At 42.5% G+C, this 21009-nt stretch overlaps 1 protein-coding gene across 4 annotated transcripts in view; it reads right to left on the bottom strand.

Moving 5' to 3' along the window:
* Positions 1-2909: 2909 nt before the first annotated feature.
* TMEM150A (transmembrane protein 150A) overlaps positions 2910-21009 on the bottom strand; it is a 21621-nt gene continuing 3521 nt past the window's right edge. For 3 of the 4 annotated variants that reach the window (XM_056571300.1, XM_056571299.1, XM_056571301.1), the window contains exons 2-8: positions 11870-12045; positions 10042-10089; positions 8904-8990; positions 8302-8369; positions 7923-8050; positions 7112-7289; positions 2910-3239 (exon numbers count right to left, since the gene is read on the bottom strand). In XM_056571300.1, the coding sequence (XP_056427275.1) occupies positions 2995-3239; positions 7112-7289; positions 7923-8050; positions 8302-8369; positions 8904-8990; positions 10042-10089; positions 11870-11934 (819 nt within the window). In that variant the 5' untranslated portion in view covers positions 11935-12045 and the 3' untranslated portion in view covers positions 2910-2994. Of the gene's footprint in view, positions 3240-7111; positions 7290-7922; positions 8051-8301; positions 8370-8903; positions 8991-10041; positions 10090-11869; positions 12046-18910; positions 19005-21009 lie in introns of those variants that run through there. The other variant, XM_056571302.1, reaches the window with a different exon arrangement.

The following is a 21009-nucleotide window of genomic DNA, read 5'->3' as shown; positions in this document are numbered from 1 at the left end:
TACATTAAGTTATTCCCAATGCAGAACAAGATAATTCCTTGCTGTTCATTTATATGGAATTCAAGGATATACTGAAATAGACTTGTAGGGAAGAGCTGACCTATCTGCTTTAAAGGGGTATTTCCATCTCATTAAATGATTCCAGACCTCCACTTATCCTTTAGTGCTGACGCAGCATAGCTCCATTTAAGTGACCGTGGCCGCCTGCAGTCTCCTGCGCAGCAAAATTGCTGAGAGTGCAGCTGAATAGGGAAGAACAGTGATGGGGCTGAATCATTGCTGTGGACCTTTCTTTCTCAAGGGTCCCAGAGGTCGGATCCCCACGATCATGAAGTGATGACATATCTATGGGGTCTCTCTCTAAACCCTATAACACTGTGTAGAGAGTGTATTTTTCCCAACCAGTGTGCCTCCAGCTGTTGCAAAACTACTCCCTGCATGCCCAGACAGCCAACGGCTTAAAGGGGTATTCCAGTAAAAAAACTATTTATTTCATATCAACTGGCTCCAGAAAGGCAAACAGATTTGTAAATTACTTCTATTAAAATCTTAAAAAATCTTAATCCTACCAGTACTTATCAGCTGCTGAAGTTGAGTTGTGCTTTTCTGTCTGACCACAGTGCTCTCTGCTGACACCTCTGTCTGTCTCATGAACTGTCCAAAGTAGGAGCAAATCCCCATAGCAAGCCTATCCTGCTCTGGACAGTTCCTGAGACAGACAAAGGTGTCAGCAGAGAGCACTGTTGTCAGACAGAACACAACAACTCAACTTCAGCAGCTAATTAGATTTTTTTTTTAATAGAAGTAATTTACAAATCTGTAACTTTCTGAAGCCAATTGATAAAAAATAAAAAAATAAGTTTTCCCCGGAATTCTCCTTTAAGCGTCTCACTCCCCTCCTCGCAGTGATCTGTGTCCTGTGGTCCCATTATAAGTCTATAGGGCAGTATAATGAAGAATGGTGGAGAAGTGAAGCACTTAAGCGTGCCCTTCTCCCTGCTCGTTCTCCTGATTGGTGGGGGTCTCAGCACTAAGAGCCCTGACTGAACAAAACTTTTGATAAGTTTCTGCAGCATGTTAAAAGTTTTTATTTTAAATGACAGCTACACTTTAAAAGCTACGTTTACATGGCAGAAGTTCTGCTATTCTGCTTAAATTCCGTTCTGCAAAGCTTGCTGCAGAATTTTAGCAGTTTTGCGGAATTTCTCTGTGCTCAAAATTTCTGCCGAAATTCATAGCCCCATTGAGTTCAATGGAATTCCGCCTGGAATTTTGCAAAATTTAAAAGACATTTTCTATGTTTTCGCAGAAGCTCGCAGCGGAAATTCTGCTGTATAAATGGGACTGCGGAATCCCCATTCAATTCAACGTGCAGTAAATTTTGCCCAATTTCCAAGCTGAATTTTCCGGTGGAATTCCGCACAGAAAGCCTAAGGCTCTATTCACACGGCATAATTTCCGAACATCTGTACCAATTCCGCTTCTGCATTCATTTGGGTGGCTTCTGGCTTGTGCAGAATTGGTGCAGAAATTCAGAAGCGTTATTAAGAGTGCGGAATCCCATAGAAGTTTATTGGGCTTTAAAGGGGTTATCCAGGAAATATATATATATATTATATATATAAATATATATATATATATATAATATATATATAATATATAATATATATATAATATAAATATATATATAATATAAATATATATATAATATAAATATATATATAATATAAATATATATATAATATAAATATATATATAATATAAATATATATATAATATAAATATATATATAATATAAATATATATATATATATATATATATATATATATATATATATATATATATATATATATATCTTATATCTCTATCCATCTATCAACTGGCTCCAGAAAGTTAAACAGATTTGTAAATTACTTCTATTAAAAAAAATCTTAATCCTTCCAATAATTATAAGCTGCTGAAGTTGAGTTGTTCTTTTGTCTAGCAACAGTGCTCTCTGCGGACATCTCTGCTTGTCTCGGGAACTGCACAGAGTAGAAAAGGTCAGCTATGGGGATTTACTTCTACTCTGGAAAGTTCCCGAGACACGTGTCATCAGAGAGCACTTAGACAGAAAAGAACAACTCAACTTCAGCAGCACATAAGTACTGAAAGGATTAAGATTTTTTAATAGAAGTCATTTACAAATCTGTTTAACTTTCTGGAGCCAGTTCACACACTATATATAAAAGTTTTTTCCCTGGATAACCCCTTTAATTCTAAGCGGAATTCTGCCATGTGAATAGACCCTAATGCTTATGGAATACTCCTGTAAAGTAGTAGGACAGCTTCTAATGCCCCTTTTTTTTTTTTACCATGCACCTAGGTAGAAAAATTGTCAACATTTTATTTTACGCTCTAATTCTTGTCTGTAATCAACTTTAAAAAAAAAAAAAAAAAACAGGGGCAAAAAAAAAATTAAATTATTGTGGCCATTTTTGTGGAGATTGCGGACAAAGGAGCATAATATAAATGATTTAAATTTTTCGGCTGTGTGAACCAGGCCTTACCCTTCTAATGTGAATGGTTCTATTTTCCGAACTAAGTCAATGTACATGAGAAAGTAATGTATAAAAAGGAATTGGTAATTCTGCTAGAGGTCAGCAGTTTCCACATGTTGTAAGCAATGGCAGTTCTTTAAAATACTCTTGCACATGTAGGAAATAAAAAATAAAAAATAAGGAAATAGTGAATAAGTATAAAAAAAAAAAAATAATTAAAATAAAGTCCCCAAAAAAGTGTTAGATGGGAAAATGTTCATGAAAAAAAAAAAAGTGAGACTTTGTGAATATTCTTGTTAAAATTGGTGTACATTTCTTTATATATATATTTGGTAAAAAAAAAAAAAAAAAAAAATAGAAAAAAAAAAAAAAAAATTAAAAAAAAATAAAAAGTCTTAAAAATAATCCTGAGTGTTGGGTCTGGTGGGTCAGCGGCCCATTACCACACCGTTCTTAAATCATTGCAATCCGCTCAGGGTTACAATTGAGGTGGGTGGAGGTGCTGCTGCTGCCCGGCGACTTACAACTCCGAGCGGCCGAGCTCTGCAGGGCCACCATAATTGTATCCGTGGAAACCGAACCAAACTCGTAAGCAAAGGTTCCATAGAAGACCAATATGTCCAGGACGAAAACCCACTCGCAGATGGCAGCCAGATGTTGGAGGAGGAAGCTTTCATGGATGAAAAAGAAGACAGCACCTGGGTACAAGGTTAAAGGAAACACGCGGGCGTACAGTGTGATCCTAAACTTACCATGTCAAAGGTCTGTACCACAATGACATTTAAACTTAAAGGGGTACTCCGGTACATAACTTATCCCCTATCCACAGGATAGGGCAGTGCTTCCCAACCAGTGTGCCTCCAGCTGTTGCAAAACTACAACTCCCAGCATGCCCGGACAGCCAACGGCTGTCCGGGCATGCTGGGAGTTGTAGTTTTGCAACAGCTGGAGGCACACTGGTTGGGAAGCACTGGGATAGGGGATAAGTGTCTGATCACAGGGGATCTGACCACTGGGACCCCCCCCCCCCCCTCCCGCCCATGATCTCCTGCCTGGCTCCCCCCATACACAGAGCTGTAGCCGACAGGTCCCCTTCATGCATCTCTATTTAAGAGCCGGAGGCACAGCGCTATCCCATAGAGATGCCTGGAGGAAGTGTCGGCTCCGTGCGGTGGTTGACACAGCTATTTGTCCGCTCAGTGCATGAGGAGAGCCGGGATGCCGGCCAGGAGAGATTGCTGTGGGGGTCCGACCGCCGGGACACATTTCCCCTATCCTTTGGATAGGGGATAAAAGTTGTTATGTACTGGAGTATCCCTTTAATTGTCATAGAAAACAAAGCCTTTCCTCTAAAGCAGTGTTTTCAAACCAGCGTGACTCCAGCTGCTGCGGAACTACAACTCCCAGCATGCCCGGACTACAGAAGTCCGGCAAAATTTCCAGCGGGCACTGGCAGAACATGCCGGCACTAGGAAATGTGCCGTCCCCATAGAGGACAATGCATGTCTGCAGTAAGAGTTAACGTGCTAATTCACTCTGTGGAGGCAGGAATGGGATTTCTGCTGCAGATGTTTCTGGGAAGGAAATTCCACCGCGTGGACGATGCAGCAGGACGAGGTTTCAGGGGTTTCCCCTTTGTCTTTACCAGTAATTGATAGAGCCAGAGAGTCAAAGAGAGAGAGCAAACCTATTTCCTCCTGGAGAAGGGCTAATTTGGATATTATTTCCCCCAAGGCCTATAAGGGTGCGTTCACACGCTCTTTGTTTTTGCGGGTTTTCCGCAGCATATTTGAAAGGTGCGGGCTCTTCTCGGCTCTTCTCGGCTGTCCATAGCAGATTGTCCGCGGCGGAATTTACGCTGTGGAAAATCCGCCGCAGTCCCTACTGACTTCAATGGGGCTTGTGGCGGATTTTCCACAGCGTAAATTCCGCTGCGGACAATCTGCTATTGACAGTCGAGAAGAGCCCGCCCCTTTCAAATATGCTGCGGAAAACCCGCAAAAACAAAGAGCGTGTGAACGCACCCTAAGACTTCACATGTTAAATGGGCAATAAAGAAGCAGCAAATGCAAGGATTATAGGGGTTTGTAGTAAACTGTCTCTATAGTACAAGGTGCCTCCTGCTGTTGCAAAACTACAACATGCCCCCCAGCATGCCCGCACAGCCAAATGGGGGTCCTGGATTCTTGTTTTTCCCCTATAACAGTTTTTTCTAAACAATGTGTCTCCAGCTGTTGTAAAACTACAACTCCCAACATGCCCAGACAGCCTTTGGCTGTCCAGCATTGCTGGGAGTTGTAGTTTTGCAACAGGAGGAGTCACACCGTGAAATACTGTTCCAGTGCACTTGTGTGTCTCCTTAAAGGGGTACTCCCATGGAAAAAACTTTATTTTTATTTTTTTAAATCAACTGGTGCCAGAAAGTTCCAGTACTTTTTAGGGGCTGTATACTAAAGAGAAATCCAAAAAAGAAATGCATTTCCTCTGATGTCATGACCACAGTGCTCTCTGCTGACCTCTGCTGTCCATTTTACGAACTGTCCAGAGCAGCATATGTTTGCTATGGGGATTTTCTCCTGCTCTGGACAGTTCTTAAGTTGGACAGCAGAGGTCAGCAGAGAGCACTGTGGTCATGACATCAGAGGAAATGCATTTCTTTTTGGATTTCTCTTTAGTATATAGCCCCTAAAAAGTACTGGAAGGATTAAGATTTTTTTAAATAGAAGTGATTTACAAATCTGTTTAAACTTTCTGGCATTAGTTGATTTAAAAAATAAAAAAATTAAAAAAAAGTTTTACACAGGAGTACCCCTTTAAATCCCTCCAAGAATCGATCCTATTTGGTGCCTCTTGGAGGGGAAAATGAAGACCACAAACTAAAAAGGGAAGTTTGTAGTTACAGCGCTTGTGTAACTCTACCACTCCTTTAGAAAACGCATGGAGTATGTATTAAAGGGGTACTCCGGTGGAAAACAATTTATTTTAAATCAACTGGTGCCAGTAAGTTAAACAGATTTGTAAATTACTTCTATTAAAAAAATCTTAATCCTTCTAGTACTTATTAGCTGCTGAATCTACAGCGGAAATTCTTTTCTTTTTGGAACACAGAGCTCTCTGCTGACATCATGAGCACAGTGCTCTCTGCTGACATCTCTGTCCATTTTAGGAACTGTCCAGAACAGCATATGTTTGCTATGGAGATTTTCTCCTACTCTTGACAGTTCTTAAAATGGACAGAGATGTCAGCAGAGAGCTCTGTGTTCCAAAAAGAAAAGAATTTCCTCTGTAGTATACAGCGCCTAATAAGTACTGGAAGGATTAAGATTTTTTTAATAGAAGTCATTTACAAATCTATAACTTTCTGGCACCAGTTGATTTAAAATAAAATAAATTCCACCGGAGTACCCCTTTAAAAAGAAAAGAATTTCCTCTGTAGTATACAGCAGCTAATAAGTACTGGAATGATTAAGATTTTTTTAATTAACAGTCATTTACAAATCTGTTTAACTTACTGGCACCAGCTGATTTAAAATAATTTTTTTCCCACCGGAGTACCCCTTTAACCTTGTGCTGCATGCAGCAGAGAGATTCGGAGACCTCGTTCTGGACATCTCAGGGGGGTTCGACCTTTGAACCCACCTGCGATCTCTGTGGATAGGGGACAAGTTGTTAAAGGTTGGAGTACCCTTATTTCTATACAAGTAATTTGGTGCGCTGTATCACGGAAATGGAGCTATGAGCAATATTTTGCAAAACTGATCACGAACACAGAGACAATGGCGCACATTCGCTGCATCTTGTGTAGTCTAGGCATGAACACACAGCTAGCGGATAGAGATGAGCGAACTTACAGTAAATTTGATTCGTCACGAACTTCTCGGCTCGGCAGTTGATGACTTTTCCTGCATAAATTAGTTCAGCTTTCAGGTGCCCCCGTGGGCTGGAAAAGGTGGATACAGTCCTAGGAGACTCTTTCCTAGGACTATATCCACCTTTTCCAGCCCACGGGGGCACCTGAAAGCTGAACTCATTTATGCAGGAAAAGCCATCAACTGCCGAGCCGAGAAGTTTGTGACAAATCGAATTTACTGTAAGTTCGCTCATCTCTACTAGCGGACCTGGGTTAAAGGACATCTGTAGTGCAATATAACTTATCTCCTATCCAAAGGATAGGAGATAAGTTATAGATCGCAGAGGGTCAGAGCGCTGGGACCCCCAGGGATCTCCTGGACGGGGGCCGCAGCAGTACGCTGGAAAGGGGGCATTCTGTCCCCGTATGACGCGGCGACCAACACGCCCCCTCCATGTACCCCACAGAGATACGTGGAGGGGACGTGTCTGCTGCGGCTTTCAGCTGGGGCCGAAACTGCACTTCCTGCTGACTGCCGCGGCCCCGTCCAAGAGATCCCGGGAGGCCCCAACGCTCGGACTCCCTGCAATCTATAACTTATCCCCTATCCTTTGCATAGGGGATAAGTTATGTTGCACTGGAGTACTCCTTTAAAGGTCATAGCTACAAACACAGACTTGCGACACGGTTCATATTCCAATTCTAGTATGTAAAGGATACTCAGGACAAGGGATATTAAGGCCACAGTGGTCAGGCTTACGCGCAGGTGTCCTACCCAATAGTCTAGAGCACTAGCAGCCAGATGGTAAGTGAGGATGCAGTGAAGACATACGAACAACAGTCCGGCTGGGAAGGCCACTCCTGCGCCAATATAATGTAGAGACTTGGCATTATCCACCTGCCGAAAATAAACAATTTAGTGCAAACTACATTATCCAAAAGGTACCCCAAACACCATAAACACCCTAAATGAGAAAAGAAAAAGTACTAAACCTAATCACAGGTTATACAAGTTGTTCACCTAAATGTATCTTTTTGGGCCCTGCCAAGTCTTTTTGTCACCTAAGAAAATTTTTAAATTGCATACATATAGTGAGGCAAGCTGGTTGTAGAGAAGCACTGCCTGACAACACCATAAATCAGTGTTTCCCAAGCAGGGTGCCTCCAGCTGTTTCAAAACTACGACCCCCAGCATGACCGGACAGCCTTCGGCTGTCCGGGCATGCTGGGAGTCGTAGTTTTGAAACAGCTGGAGGCACCCTGCTTGGGAAACACTGCCATAAAACATTGTATTTGTTAGGAAGCGTATGTCAAGTAACCAGTCTGATATGACATACAGGTGCAGAATAGTCACACAAAACCCATTTCAACCTATGATATTAGATTTACTAAATTTAGGTGAAGAACTTCTTGAGGAGGACAAACCGCAGCACCACATGAGCAGAAGTAGGGTACAGGAAAAGTGGAACTTAATACTGCACGTGATAACTAATGCAAAAACACAAAGCTGTGCAGACTACGGCAAACTCACCTGGAAGTTTCCCACCATGACTAGTCCCGCCGCGTTGGTGCAGCCAGAGATCAGAGCAACAGTGTTCAGCCAGGAGCTGTGGCTGAGCTCGATGACCTGACTGTATCTCAGCAAACAGATCATCACCACTGAGAAAGAGGAGAGTCAGGGAGGAGGGAAGGACAGAGGACATGAGGTTGAGAGGGGCACGGGACAAATGGGGGGAAACATGCTTGAAGGGGGAAACATGCTTGGGGGGGGGGAAACATGGCAATGGGATGGGGGGGCTGATAAATGTAGAAAGGACAGGGGAACGGATGGCAGTGTGAGTGGAAGGGAAGGACATTGGTGGCAAGTGTGGACAGTGAAGATATAGGAGGTTTCTTGGGGGGGCACTTACCCATAAAAGCGCCGACGTTTCCGATCAGACTGAAGAGGCAGCTCTCGGGTGGGTATGTCCCGCACTTACTGGTTAGACAAAAAAAAGAATAGACTGTCAACACAAGAAACGTGTATATGTAGAATAGTATCCTTCATGTAAGATTGGGATAGGCATAAGTCTACGCTTCATACGGGATAGGCATAAGTCTATCCTTCATATGTGATAGGCATAAGTCTATCCTTCATATGGGATAGGCATAAGTCTACGCTTCATACGGGATAGGCATAAGTCTATCCTTCATATGTGATAGGCATAAGTCTATCCTTCATATGGGATAGGCATAAGTCTATCCTTCATAAGTGATAGGCATAAGTCTATCCTTCATATGGGATAGGCATAAGTCTATCCTTCATATGGGATAGGCATAAGTCTATCCTTCATATGGGATAGGCATAAGTCTATCCTTCATATAAGACAGACCAACCAGGGACTATGGATAGTATTCAGATTATTGGGGAACACTAGATGGGCAGAATGGTTCTTATCTGCCGACACATTCTATGTTTCTATGTAATACGCATCAACTTGCGAATGGAAAAATCGCAAAGCCCACAAGTTACCTGATAAGTGGGACATCCTCCAGGGTACAGCACGTCTTGGGTGTCCCCTGCTTTGCATTGTCATCGGAACACGTCACATTGTATGTCCTGCCGAGAGGGTTCAAACACTTCATGACACAAATAAATCATATCCATATACTAAAGCAAACAGACGCAGTACCTGAGCTTGTAGTTATGGAAATATTAAGTCAAGAAACCACAAAGAAGGAGACCAAGACATTTTTTTTAAAAGCATAAAATCCCAATTGGGTAACGTTTTCTAGTCCCTTTCTCCTCAGGCTTCATACTGCTGCATCCACATTAGCTAGGACATACACATGGAGTTCTAACCTGGCGTACAACTTTCCTGACATCATCAAGACGAAATTTCATGTCCCGATGACATTAGGGCTACACAAGTCCAGAAATCACTGAATTACTGCAAAGTATGGGCATCGAATAAATGTGTATGTACTAGGGCTGCATGATTTATCACAAAAATAATTGAATCACTAAATATATATGCCTTTGAGATTATTGTGATTAAAAGCCCCCAAAATATGGCGATTAGTACTTCATATTTGAATTTTGGCGGCTGCCCAGCTCCAGACCCTTGTGTGTGAGTGTTATAATGTGGGGGGTTCCGCTATAGAGCCCGTTGTCCCGTGTGCTCTCCAACAAGCAGCTGGTTTCAGGACATTCCCGCACAGCCAATCAGTGGCCACCACAATGTCATGTGTCAGGCCAGTGATTGGCTGAGCAGGAAGGTCCTGTAAGTGCACCTAGTTGCTTGTCTCTGAAGAAGGAAGCACAGAAGACGACAGACCAACGGGGACCTGGACTAGTTAAGCATCAAGTTTTTTCTGTTTCCTTGCGCCACAGCACCAAATTAAGGGGGATAGACATCAAATGGGGGGATAGATAGACACGAAATGGAGGAGATTGACATTAAATGGGGGGGGGGGGGGGGGGCTGAAATGGTGGGAATAGCCATGAAATTTTGGATGGAAATGAGATGGAGGAGGGGGTGAACATAAATTTTGGGGGGGGGGGGGGGGGAATAATTTCATAATTTGTGTATTTCATTATTCGTGTATCGCACATTTTCCCAAATGGTGCATCAATAATGTAAGAAAAGTGGTAAGAACGTGTTTTATACCAGTTCTCCACAGGACACACGTGGTGGTTCATCACAGCCATTGCGTACCTGGAGGAAACAAGACATAGGACAGTGTTACCAGAATCCCATCACCAGTTATTATTATACATTATTCTATGTAAACAAAGTTAACACCTTCCACTAAGTACCTAACCAGGGAAATTTCCTCAGGCAGGGGCCTCAGTTTTTCATAAAATGTCAGGGGATGAAAAGGTAAAAGTTCTGTGTATTTTGCACAATCCAAATGGAAGCTTTACATGGCACCAACCAAAATACGGGGACATCCATGTAATGCAAGGCAGGTCCTCCAAAGCTCTCTGTTCTGGATACTAGACTGAAAGGAGAGGTTCCCTGAGAGGAGGACCATCTTCTATTCTTTTAATATGAACTGAGGTTTATTCACTCATGATGTAACGCGTTTCACAGATAGACTGCTTCATCAGGCATATGCCTGATGAAGCAGTCTATCTGTGAAACGTGTTGCATCATGGGTGAATACACCTAATTTCCTTTACCTGGGTGTCCTGCACTCTCAATCCCGTCGCAATACTGGAGGATTCATTTGTTTGCTGTCTGCTTTTTGACATGGAGTAGCTGCAGATGCCTTACTATTCATGCCAATATCTATTGTTACACTTGGCTGAGTGTAACTAATCACGGTAAGCGCTTCTTTTATTCAGCCCTTGCCGTGTATCAACGTTATCACACCACGGAGCGCGGTCTCTCTTATTTTTTTAATATGAACTAACAGAACCAATAGTAGAATGCTCCTCGCACCTGCATGGTCCAAAAACTCCTTTAAGCTTCAGTAATCTATAGCTAGTTTAGATCAAAGAAGCTCTGGCCCCTGAAATTATTCAGGGGGTTTACTCAGCTTTGGCCTTAAAGGGGTACTCCGGTGGAAAACATTATTATAATTTTTTTTTTTTTTTTAAATGAACTGGTGCCAGAAAGTTAAACAGATTTGTAAATGACTTCTATTTAAAAAAATCTTTACCCTTCCAGTACTTTTTAGCAGCTGTATGCTACAGAGGAAATTATTTTTGTCTTGTCTTGTCCACAGGGCTCTCTGCTGACACCTGATGCCCGTATCAGGAACTGTCCAGAGCAGGAGAAAATCCCCATAGCAAACCTATGCTGCTCTGGACAGTTCCTGATACGGGCATCAGGTGTCAGCAGAGAGCCCTGTGGACAAGACAAGACAAAAATAATTTCCTCTGTAGCATACAGCTGCTAAAAAGTACTGGAAGGGTAAAGATTTTTTTTAAATAGAAGTCATTTACAAATCTGTTTAACTTTCTGGCACGGAGACGAAGATTTAAAAAATAAATAAATAAATAACATTTCCACCGGAGTACCCCTTTAATAATGGTAAGTCTATAGCCTGCTCAGTTGTTTCTGTAACTCCTATAGCAGTGGTCTTCAAACTGTGGCCCTTCAGATGTTGCAAAACTACAACTACCAACATGCCCAGGCAGCCGTTGGCTGTCTGGGCATGTTGGAAGTTGTGGTTTTGCAAAATCTAGGAGGTCCACAGTTTGAAGACCACCGTCCTATAGATTTAGGACGGTGGTCCATATGGCTAACTTCATTGTCTTGGAAAATGGAAGTCATTCTCCTATAGGTGGGTCCTCTATCAATCACACACTTATAGCTATATAATTCATGGACAGCAAATAAATATCCAAGATGGTCAGATTTTTCCCTCTGCATACGGCAGCATGGGCAAGTAAAACCAACTCCTCCACATGGGTCATTGGAGTCCAAAAACCTAATAAAAGCCATACACTACTCAGAGCAAAACATGTGTCTTACATTGGCTACTTACACAATCCATATCCCTGAAATGGAGAATGCAGTCAGGCTGATGGGTAGGACAATCCAGCCAGTCATTGAGGAAGGTCCAGGGGTTAAGGGAGGGGGAAGAGCAGGCGGTACAGGAACCTCCACCGCAAACCATTAGCAGGCACTCACCACCAGAACAAAGAACATTTCACTGACCACCTGTACGTGGGGGAAAAAAGCAGAGAGTATAAGTGACCTGTAGAGAGGTGTTACAACAAGATACAGATAACACAACAATGTAATTGTTTAGAATAAGCTGTCATGTGTGTACACGATGGGGGGGGCCGCACTATTTCTCCCTAATATATAACTTGTATAAGGCAGCGTTTCCCTCTGCAGGATAAATCTCTAGTTTGCAGTTCTCCCAGAGCTACTGGGTGTAGACTAGCCTCTATGATGTCTCCCATATACTTAGCACACACAAGAAGAGATCCTGCTTTTCTGTCTTTATAGCACATCCTTACAAGCATTAGCAGCATGGAGAACATTATAGAGTAGCACTGAGCTTGGTCCATTAAACTGAAACAGCATGGCTTGGGTACACAGTAGTGTAATTCGGCATACTGCTCTGAAAGTATGCCAACTTATACAGAGAATGGCGGGAAGCAGGTCGGCTGCCAATTAGCACTGGGGTCAGATAAGACTCTGCTGTTAAAGCGCAATTGTCATGGAAATTATACCCTCCAGACTAATAACATGATGGTATAGAAGATGATATGTGTAATGCAGATGTACTTTTGGCTGCTGTTTATCACTCTTTATCAGCAGGAAAATAGTTTTTATTGTGCGGTCAGCAACAGTCGGATAGGCGTGGCTGGGGATCGTAATGCTCCACCTCCGCCACGCCTATCCTCTGTAAGTGAGCGCTGGACCACTATGTGATTGACACACATGTCCATGATGTGCGGGCCGGCGTGACTCCACTGAGCCTATACATATAATGTGCATCTTTATGTTATATTAAATACAGTGCCCGTACTCCTCCTCTTTCTTCTCATGGTGCCGGAGACGCGCTGCTTCTGCTTTCACTATAGGCACAGAGCTCGCTCCCTGCCTCTAGCACTGTGCAGGCGCACTGAGCTGGCGGCAGACAACGGGAGCGAGCTCTCTGCCTGTAGTGAAAGCAGAAGCAGCGCGTCTCCGGCACCATGAGAAGAAAGAGGAGGAGTACGGGCACTGTATTTCATATAACATAAAGGTGCACTTTATATGTATAGGCTCAGTGGAGTCACGCCGGCCCGCACATCACGGACATCGGGGGTGGGGACCTGTGTGTCAATCACACAGTGGTCTAGCGCTCACAAGGGATAGGCATGGCGGAGGTGGGGCATTACGATCCCCAGCCACGCCCATCCAACTGTTGCTGACCGCACGATAAAACTATTTTCTGGCTGATAAAGAGTGATAAACAGCAGCCAAAAGTACAGCTGTATTACACGTATCATCATCTATACTATCATGTTATTAGTCTGGGGGGTAGAATATCCATGACAGTTGCGCTTTAAATTGTTCTCTCCCCTTCCCTCTCCATTGATATCTATAAGTAGCATGTAACTAGATCCTTCAGTAATTTGATGTAATAAATTAATATTACCTCTGACTACTTTTTTTCCTGACCAAGAGTTCTTAGGCACCATTATGTTACATTATATGTACTTTGGGCAGGTATGGATAAAAGATATAGTCACATTTATCAGATATTGTACAGCTTGAAACTGCTGACGTTCAGTACCATTATAGTAAGTGTAAAAATAATAGTTATTCAGCCCACTGCTCTCTTGTATGCATTTACTGTGTGCAAGGACAGGCTGGGAGTAACCAGATCTCAACAGCTTCACACAGAAAAACAAAGGGCATCTAGCTTCACAGGGGGTAGCTGTGAATACTTCTTTCCAAACTTGCATGTCAGAAAACGATCTTCTAGTTTCAAAGTTAGTAGACTCTCCCTAAAAGCACCTGGGTGATAGTCACATGACCCCACTCACTAAATGGCATACCTTTACCCCACGCACTAAATGTGAGATGGCCACATGACCCAGTCACATAAAATATTTAAAAAAGGACTGGTAACCGGAACAACACTTAAACTGTGACATGAATATACCCGATGTAGTCCATGGTTATAGAATGTAGAATATACAGAGACCCATCAGTATAAGTGGATAACGACAATAAAACTGTTCTGATGTGGGACTCTCCATAATCTAGCCAGGGTGCACATCTTGCTTCTCTTTGTTTAAGCCATGTTCAGATTGTGAAAAATGTGCAGAACGTTCGCACAGAAAAAACAGATGAATATTCTGCACATTTGAATAATCTGGCTGGCGCTAGGACCACTTAGAAATGCGTAATCTCATAGACAGCAATGCATTTCCAAGCAAAATGCGCAAAAAGAATAGACAAGTCTATTCTTTTTGCGCATGCCGGAATCTGAATTTCCATGCCAGAAAGATTTGGTGCGGAAACTGCATTGTGTGAACAGTGCAACAGAATCCCATTGAAACCAATGGGACTCTGCAGCAGTGGCATGTCAGTACAAAATACATTATTTGTTTCTTTAATGTTTGTTTTATGTTTTTTTTTTTGTTTTTTGTTTTTTAATGGAGGGTGTTTTCTGTGTGTCTTATGCAGATCAGGTTGTGGCTTTCAAATCTTGAATAATTTGACTCATTTATGCTTTCCAACGTCGCCACGTACTGTACTCGCCTATGTTCAGAAGTCCCATAGACAGTGAATGTAGACATGGCCGAGCATGCACAACTGATCTCTGTGCTTGTGATCAGCAAGGGCCCTACTGGTTGAACCCCCACTGATCAGCTATTAGGGAGAATTAAAGGGGTATTCCATTAAAAAAAAACATTTTTTTTTCATATCAACTGGCTCCAGAAAGTTAAACAGATTTGTAAATTACTTCCATTAAAAAAAAATCTTAATCCATCCAGTACTTATGAGCTGCTGAAGTTGAGTTGTTCTGTTCTGTCTGACAACAGTGCTCTCTGCTGACACCTCTGCCTGTCTCAGGAACTGTCCAGAGCAGGAAAGGTTTGCTATAGGGATTTGCTCCTACTCAGGGGGAGATTTATCAAAACCTGTCTAGAGGAAAAGTTGCCCAGTTGCCCATAGCAACCAATCAGATCGCTTCTTTCATTTCTAACAAGTCCTCTGCAAAATTAAAGAAGCAATCTGTTTGGTTGCTATGGGCAACTGAGCAACTTCACCCCTGCACTCGTTTTGATAAGTCTCCCCCCCTCAGTTCCTGAGACAGACAGAGGGGTCAGCAGAGAGCACTGTTGTCAGACAGAAAATAACTCAACTCCAGCAGATAATTACTGGAAGGATTAAGATTTTTTAATAGAAATAATTTACATATCTGTTTAACTTTCTAGCACCAGTTGATTTATAAAAAAAAGAAAAAAGAAAAAAAGAAAGAGAGAAAGAAATTTTAAAAAATTTCCACCGTCGTACCCATTTAATAATTTGCGAATAATATCTGCTGCGGAAATCCAGATTTCAGCGTTCACAGAAACAATGAACAGGTTAATTGTTTCTGTGGATTCTGCTGTGTAACGCACGGCACATTTCCGAACGGGTCCATCGCTGGTGGAACATAGAGTAAATAAATGTGTGGAATGTCTGAACATTTTCCGCTGTGTGAACATAGCCTAAAACTAATACTTTTTTTCTCTTTATTGTATTACTGCCCCTATTTAGCTGTTGGATATACTGCAAGGTAGCATATACTGCCATGTTAGGACCTATGTATTGTAATACAAGTCACTGACTCATCACTCATTTATAACCCAATTATGCCATATGCTTTCAATGGCTAAAATGTCAGGAATACTAGGCGCGCCCAAAGTGCATGAATTACGCCAGTCACCGACGCATCAAAATCTGACGATAATCGCATTGACATCTATAGGCACAAAGGGGGAGATTTATGAAAACCTGTGCAGAGGAAATGTTGCCGAGTTGCCCATAGCAACCAACCAGTTAACTTCTTTCATTTTTCACAGGCCCTTTAAAAAATGAAAGAAGTTATCAGGTTGGTTGCTATGGGCAACTCAGCAACTTTTCCTCTGAACAGGTTTTCATTAGAGATGAGCAAACTTACAGTAAATTCGATTCGTCACGAACTTCTCGGCTCGGCAGTTGATGACTTTTCCTGCATAAATTAGTTCAGCTTTCCAGTGCTCCGGTGGGCTGGAAAAGGTGGATACAGACCTAGGAAAGAGCACCTGAAAGCTGAACTAATTTATGCAGGATAAGTCATCAACTGCCGTGCCGAGAAGTTCGTGACGAATCGAATTTACTGTAAGTTCGCTCTTCTCTAGTTTTCATAAGTCGCCCCCAAAGTCACTGGAAAGACAAGGAAGACTGCATTCACTTGTAGTGCGGCAATGATCTTAATAAGCTACTATGATCAAATCTGGAAACACAATGATGATCTGATCCACATGACTATAAGTCAGTGTTTTTCAAACTGTGTGTCTCCAGCTGTTGCAAAGCAACAAGTCCCAGCATGCCCGGACAGCCTTCGGCTGTCCGGGCATGCTGGGACTTGTAGTTTTGCAACAGCTGGAGACACACAGTTTGAAAAACACTGACTTCTAGCAATGCCCGCCTTTGGCATTCATCTACTTTACAATTATCTTCTAGACACTCAGAAGTGCCCATCTAGTTATACAGGTTTATATCCTGCGATCTGCTTCATTCCAGCCGTGAGCGAAGAACAAGTGAGAAAACACCCAGCAACGAGAAGGGGGGATTAAAAAATAAATAAAAATATAAAAAAAAAAAAAAACATATTGCCGACGGCATCTTATCATTATCTGGAAAATACATGTATACAGACATTCATTGGCCACTTTATTAGGTACAATTACACATAGCTAGTCAGCCAACTCAATGCATTTAGGTATGTGCGTGGTCAAGACAACTTGACGAGCATGTGAATAGGGAAGAAAGGGGATTTAAAGGAAAAGATTCCCTGGAAATTTTTTATTTTTCATTTTATTTTTTTTAAATCAACTGGTAACAGAAAGTTAAACAGATTTGCAAATTACTTCTATTTAAAAATCTTAATCCTTCCAGTACTTATCAGCTGCTGTATGCTCCACAGGAAGTTCTTTTCTTTTTGAATTTCCCCTCTGCCGGACCACAGTGCTCTCTGCTGACACCTCTGTCCATGTCAGGAACTGTTCAGAGCAGGATAGGATTTCTATGGGGAATTGCTTCTACTCGGGACAGTTCCTGACATGGACAGAGGTGTCAGCAGAGAGCACTGTGGTCAGACAGAAAAGAAATTCAAAAAGAAAAGAACTTCCTGAGGAGAATACAGCAGCTGAGAAGTACAGGAAGGATTAAGATTTTTTAGGGTGCGTCACACGCTAGTAACTAGCAGCGGTTTTCCCGCTGTGAGTTATGCTACCATTGGTTTAAATGGGTCCACAGACAGTCCGCAGTAGTGTCAGACTTGTGAACTGTCTGCGGACCCATTCAAATGAATGGTAGCGTAACTCGCAGTGGGTTTCCCGCAGTGGGAAATTCGCTGCTAGGTACTAGTATGTCAACCCACCCTTAAAGGGGTACTCCGGCGCTTAGACATCTTATTCCCTAAGATGCCTGATCGCGGGGGTCCCGCAGCTGTCACGCCCCCTCCCATAGGCTTGCATTGAGGGGGCCCCTCCGGCCAGTGATCAACAGTAATCAGACCCGGAGCGAACACGCTGCGGGGACTGATTTTAATGGGGTGCGGTGTGCAAGATCACGGGGGTCCCCAGCAGCGGGACCCCCGCGATCAGGCATCTTATCCCCTATCCTTTGGATAGGAGATAAGATGTCTAATAATCTGTTTAACTTTCTGGCACCAGTTGATTAAAAAATAAAAAGTTTTTCAGTGGCGTAGAACGAGGCATGGTTGTTGATGCCAGAGGGGCTGGTCTGAGTATTTTACAAACTGCTGATCTGCACATTTTACACATAACCATCTCTAGGGTTTACAGAGAATGGTCCAAAAAAGAGAATATTCAGCGAGCGAAAGTTGTGTGGAAGAAAAAACTTTGTTGAGGTCAGAAGAGAATGGACAGACTGGTTCGAGATGACAAAGATAACAGTAACTAAAACAACCACTCATTACAGCTAAGCAGAATACCATATCTGAATGCACAACACCTCTTAGTCACATATTAACATAAATATCTTGATGATGGAGAGGACTATGGAGATAAAGGGCAACTGACCTATTCATATTAATAGGGCTTATAGAAATCCACTTGCATGCTGTTTAAACAACCCTATCTATAAGGCTAAAACTGCTGAAAAACACTAGAAAAACATTGTTTTATAAGGTCTAAGAGTAGCGGAGAGCCATGACCAATCAGCAGCTCTCACTGTGGTGGATTTCAGCAAGCTTATATATTTTACCTGGATTTTCTCCTGCAGCAAAAATGACTGCCCGACAGCTACTTCCACCTGCAAAGCCAACAGTCTGCCAAAATCTGAGGACCCAGACCTGTAGGGATCACCAGAATTGGCTAAGAGATACACGAGCGCTGTACTCGTGTATCTCTGGCTCTTCCATAGGTTCTATGGGACCCCCTGCAATCTTCTGCTTGGTGCTCCGGCTCTCCTCGTTCACAGAGCGGGGGTCGGCATGCACTTTCCAGGCACTTATTCCCTATTCTTTGGATAGGAGTAGAGATGAGCGAACTTACAGTAAATTTGATTCATCACGAACTTCTCGGCTCGGCAGTTGATGACTTTTCCTGCATAAATTAGTTCAGCTTTCAGGTGCTCTGGTGGGCTGGAAAAGGTGGATACAGTCCTAGGAGACTCTTTCCTAGGACTGTATCCACCTTTTCCAGCCCACCGGAGCACCTGAAGGCTGAACTAATTTATGCAGGAAAAGTCAGCAACCGCCGAGCTGAGAAGTTTGTGACGAATCGAATTTACTGTAAGTTCGCTCATCTATAGATAGGAGATACATTTTTCTGTTTTTTGCACTTTCATTTTTCCTCCTTACCTTTTAAAAATCATAACCCTTTCAGTTTTGCATCACAAAAACCATATGAGGGCTTTTTTTTTGCGCCACCAGTTCTACTTTGTAATGATATCAGTCATTTTACCCAAGAATCTACAGCAAAACGGAAAAAATAATAATTGTAGGACAAAATAGAAGAAAAAACACCATTTTGTAAATTTTGGGGGCTTCCGTTTCTACGCAGTACATTTTTCGGTAAAGATTACACCTTATTATTCTGTAGGTCCATATGATTAAATTGATACCCTACTTATATAGGTTTGATTTTGTCGCACTTCTGGAAAAAAAATCATAACTACATGCAGGAAAATGTATACATTTAAAATTGTTCTCTTCTGACTCCTATAACTTTATTTTTTGATACGGCGTGGTATGAGGGCTCATATTTTGCGCCGTGATCTGGAGTTTTTATCGGTACAATTTTTGCTTTGATCAGACTTTTTGATTGCTTTTTATCCATTTTTTATGGAATAAAAAGTGACCAAAAATACACTAATTTGGACTTTGGAACTTTTCTGCACGTACGCCATTGACCGTGCGGTTTAATTAATGATATATTTTTATAGTTTGGACATTTACGCAACCGGCGATACCACATATGTTTATTTTTATTATGTTTATCATCAATGTTGTCCTGACTCAGATGGTGATTGGTTGAGTGGGCTATCATTGGATAGGGAAAACATTGTGCATAACTGGAGTACCATTTAAGGATATGTTTACACTACAGAGTTTAGAGAGGACATCTTTCTTTCTGCTCCATAGTAAATGGAGTTGAGCAATTCAGTTCCTTTCGCTAATGGGACTTTACTGATGAATTCCGGGGAAGAGTGAAGCTGCTCTGTTTTTCATAAACTGAGTACCCCTTTAAAAGGAGTTGGCCACCTTTAACAATTTTTGTTTCCATAAATCATGTATTACCAATGACTTACACATACTGTAATGCTACTCTGCGGCCCATTCTATCCATGGGGCCAATGGGGACAGGAACCAATTTGAGTATACAGCGCTGCAGAATCTGTGTGCGCTATATAAGATTTAATGTCGGCAGGCAGCAGGATAGATATTATATATCATAAACATGCACAGTATATAGTGACACCCATGTATATATGTAGACTGCAGCAGGATATATATTAGGGTGTAAGAGATATACATTATATCCATATTAATATACAGTATATGGTGACACCTGTATATATGTAGGCAGCAGCAAGAGATGTATTATATCTATTATATCCATCACCTGCTGCCTACACAGGTGTCACCATATACAGTATGTAGATATATATTTATTCCCTGCTGCCAACATACACACAGGTGTCACTATATGCTGTATATATAGATATCCTGCTGCTGTCTACATATACATACAGGTGTCACTGCATATTGTGTATATATCCTGCTGCCTACGTATACATACAGGTGTCACTATATATCTACCTACATATATACCTGTGTGTATATGTGGGCAGCAGCAGCAGTATACACAGTATATAACAATATTTCTCTTCCCCTCCAAATCATGTGACCAACGAGTGCTGTTCTGCCCCCCCCCCCCCAATTAATTATCAGCCCAGCGTTGCGCTGTCCCCATCAGGGAACTAATCACATGTCACCCGCAAGCGCTGCCCTCCTCGTCCTCCTGTTTGTTGTGGTCGCCGGCGCTGACACTCTATGCTGTACGCTGTATCCCTATGCCCGGGCTGCAAAAGATAAACAAAAAAACTTTAACTCACCCTCCGTTGGCCCGGTGCCGGCCTCACCTGCTTCCTGGGGACGGGAACGTCGGAGAGCCTTCAGCCTATCACCGGCCGCAGCGATGTTCCACCTCAGCTGGTGATCGGTTGAGCCCACTGTCACGTAAGAAGCCGACTTCTTACACGACAGTGCGCTCAAGCTATCACCGGCCGAGGTGGAACATCACTGCTACCGGTGATAGGCTGACGGCTCTCCGACGTTCCCGTCCCCAGGAAGCAGGTGAGGCCGACGTAGGAAGGAGCGTTAAAGTTTATTTTGTTCATCTTTTGCAGCCCGGGCATAGGGATACAGCGTACAGTACAGAGTTCCAGCACCGGTGA

Source organism: Hyla sarda, chromosome 4 (assembly GCF_029499605.1).
Source record: "Hyla sarda isolate aHylSar1 chromosome 4, aHylSar1.hap1, whole genome shotgun sequence".
Lineage (NCBI taxonomy): Eukaryota > Metazoa > Chordata > Amphibia > Anura > Hylidae > Hyla > Hyla sarda.
Note: the sequence above shows the minus strand (reverse complement) of the source record. Positions and strands in the feature narration are given on the sequence as shown.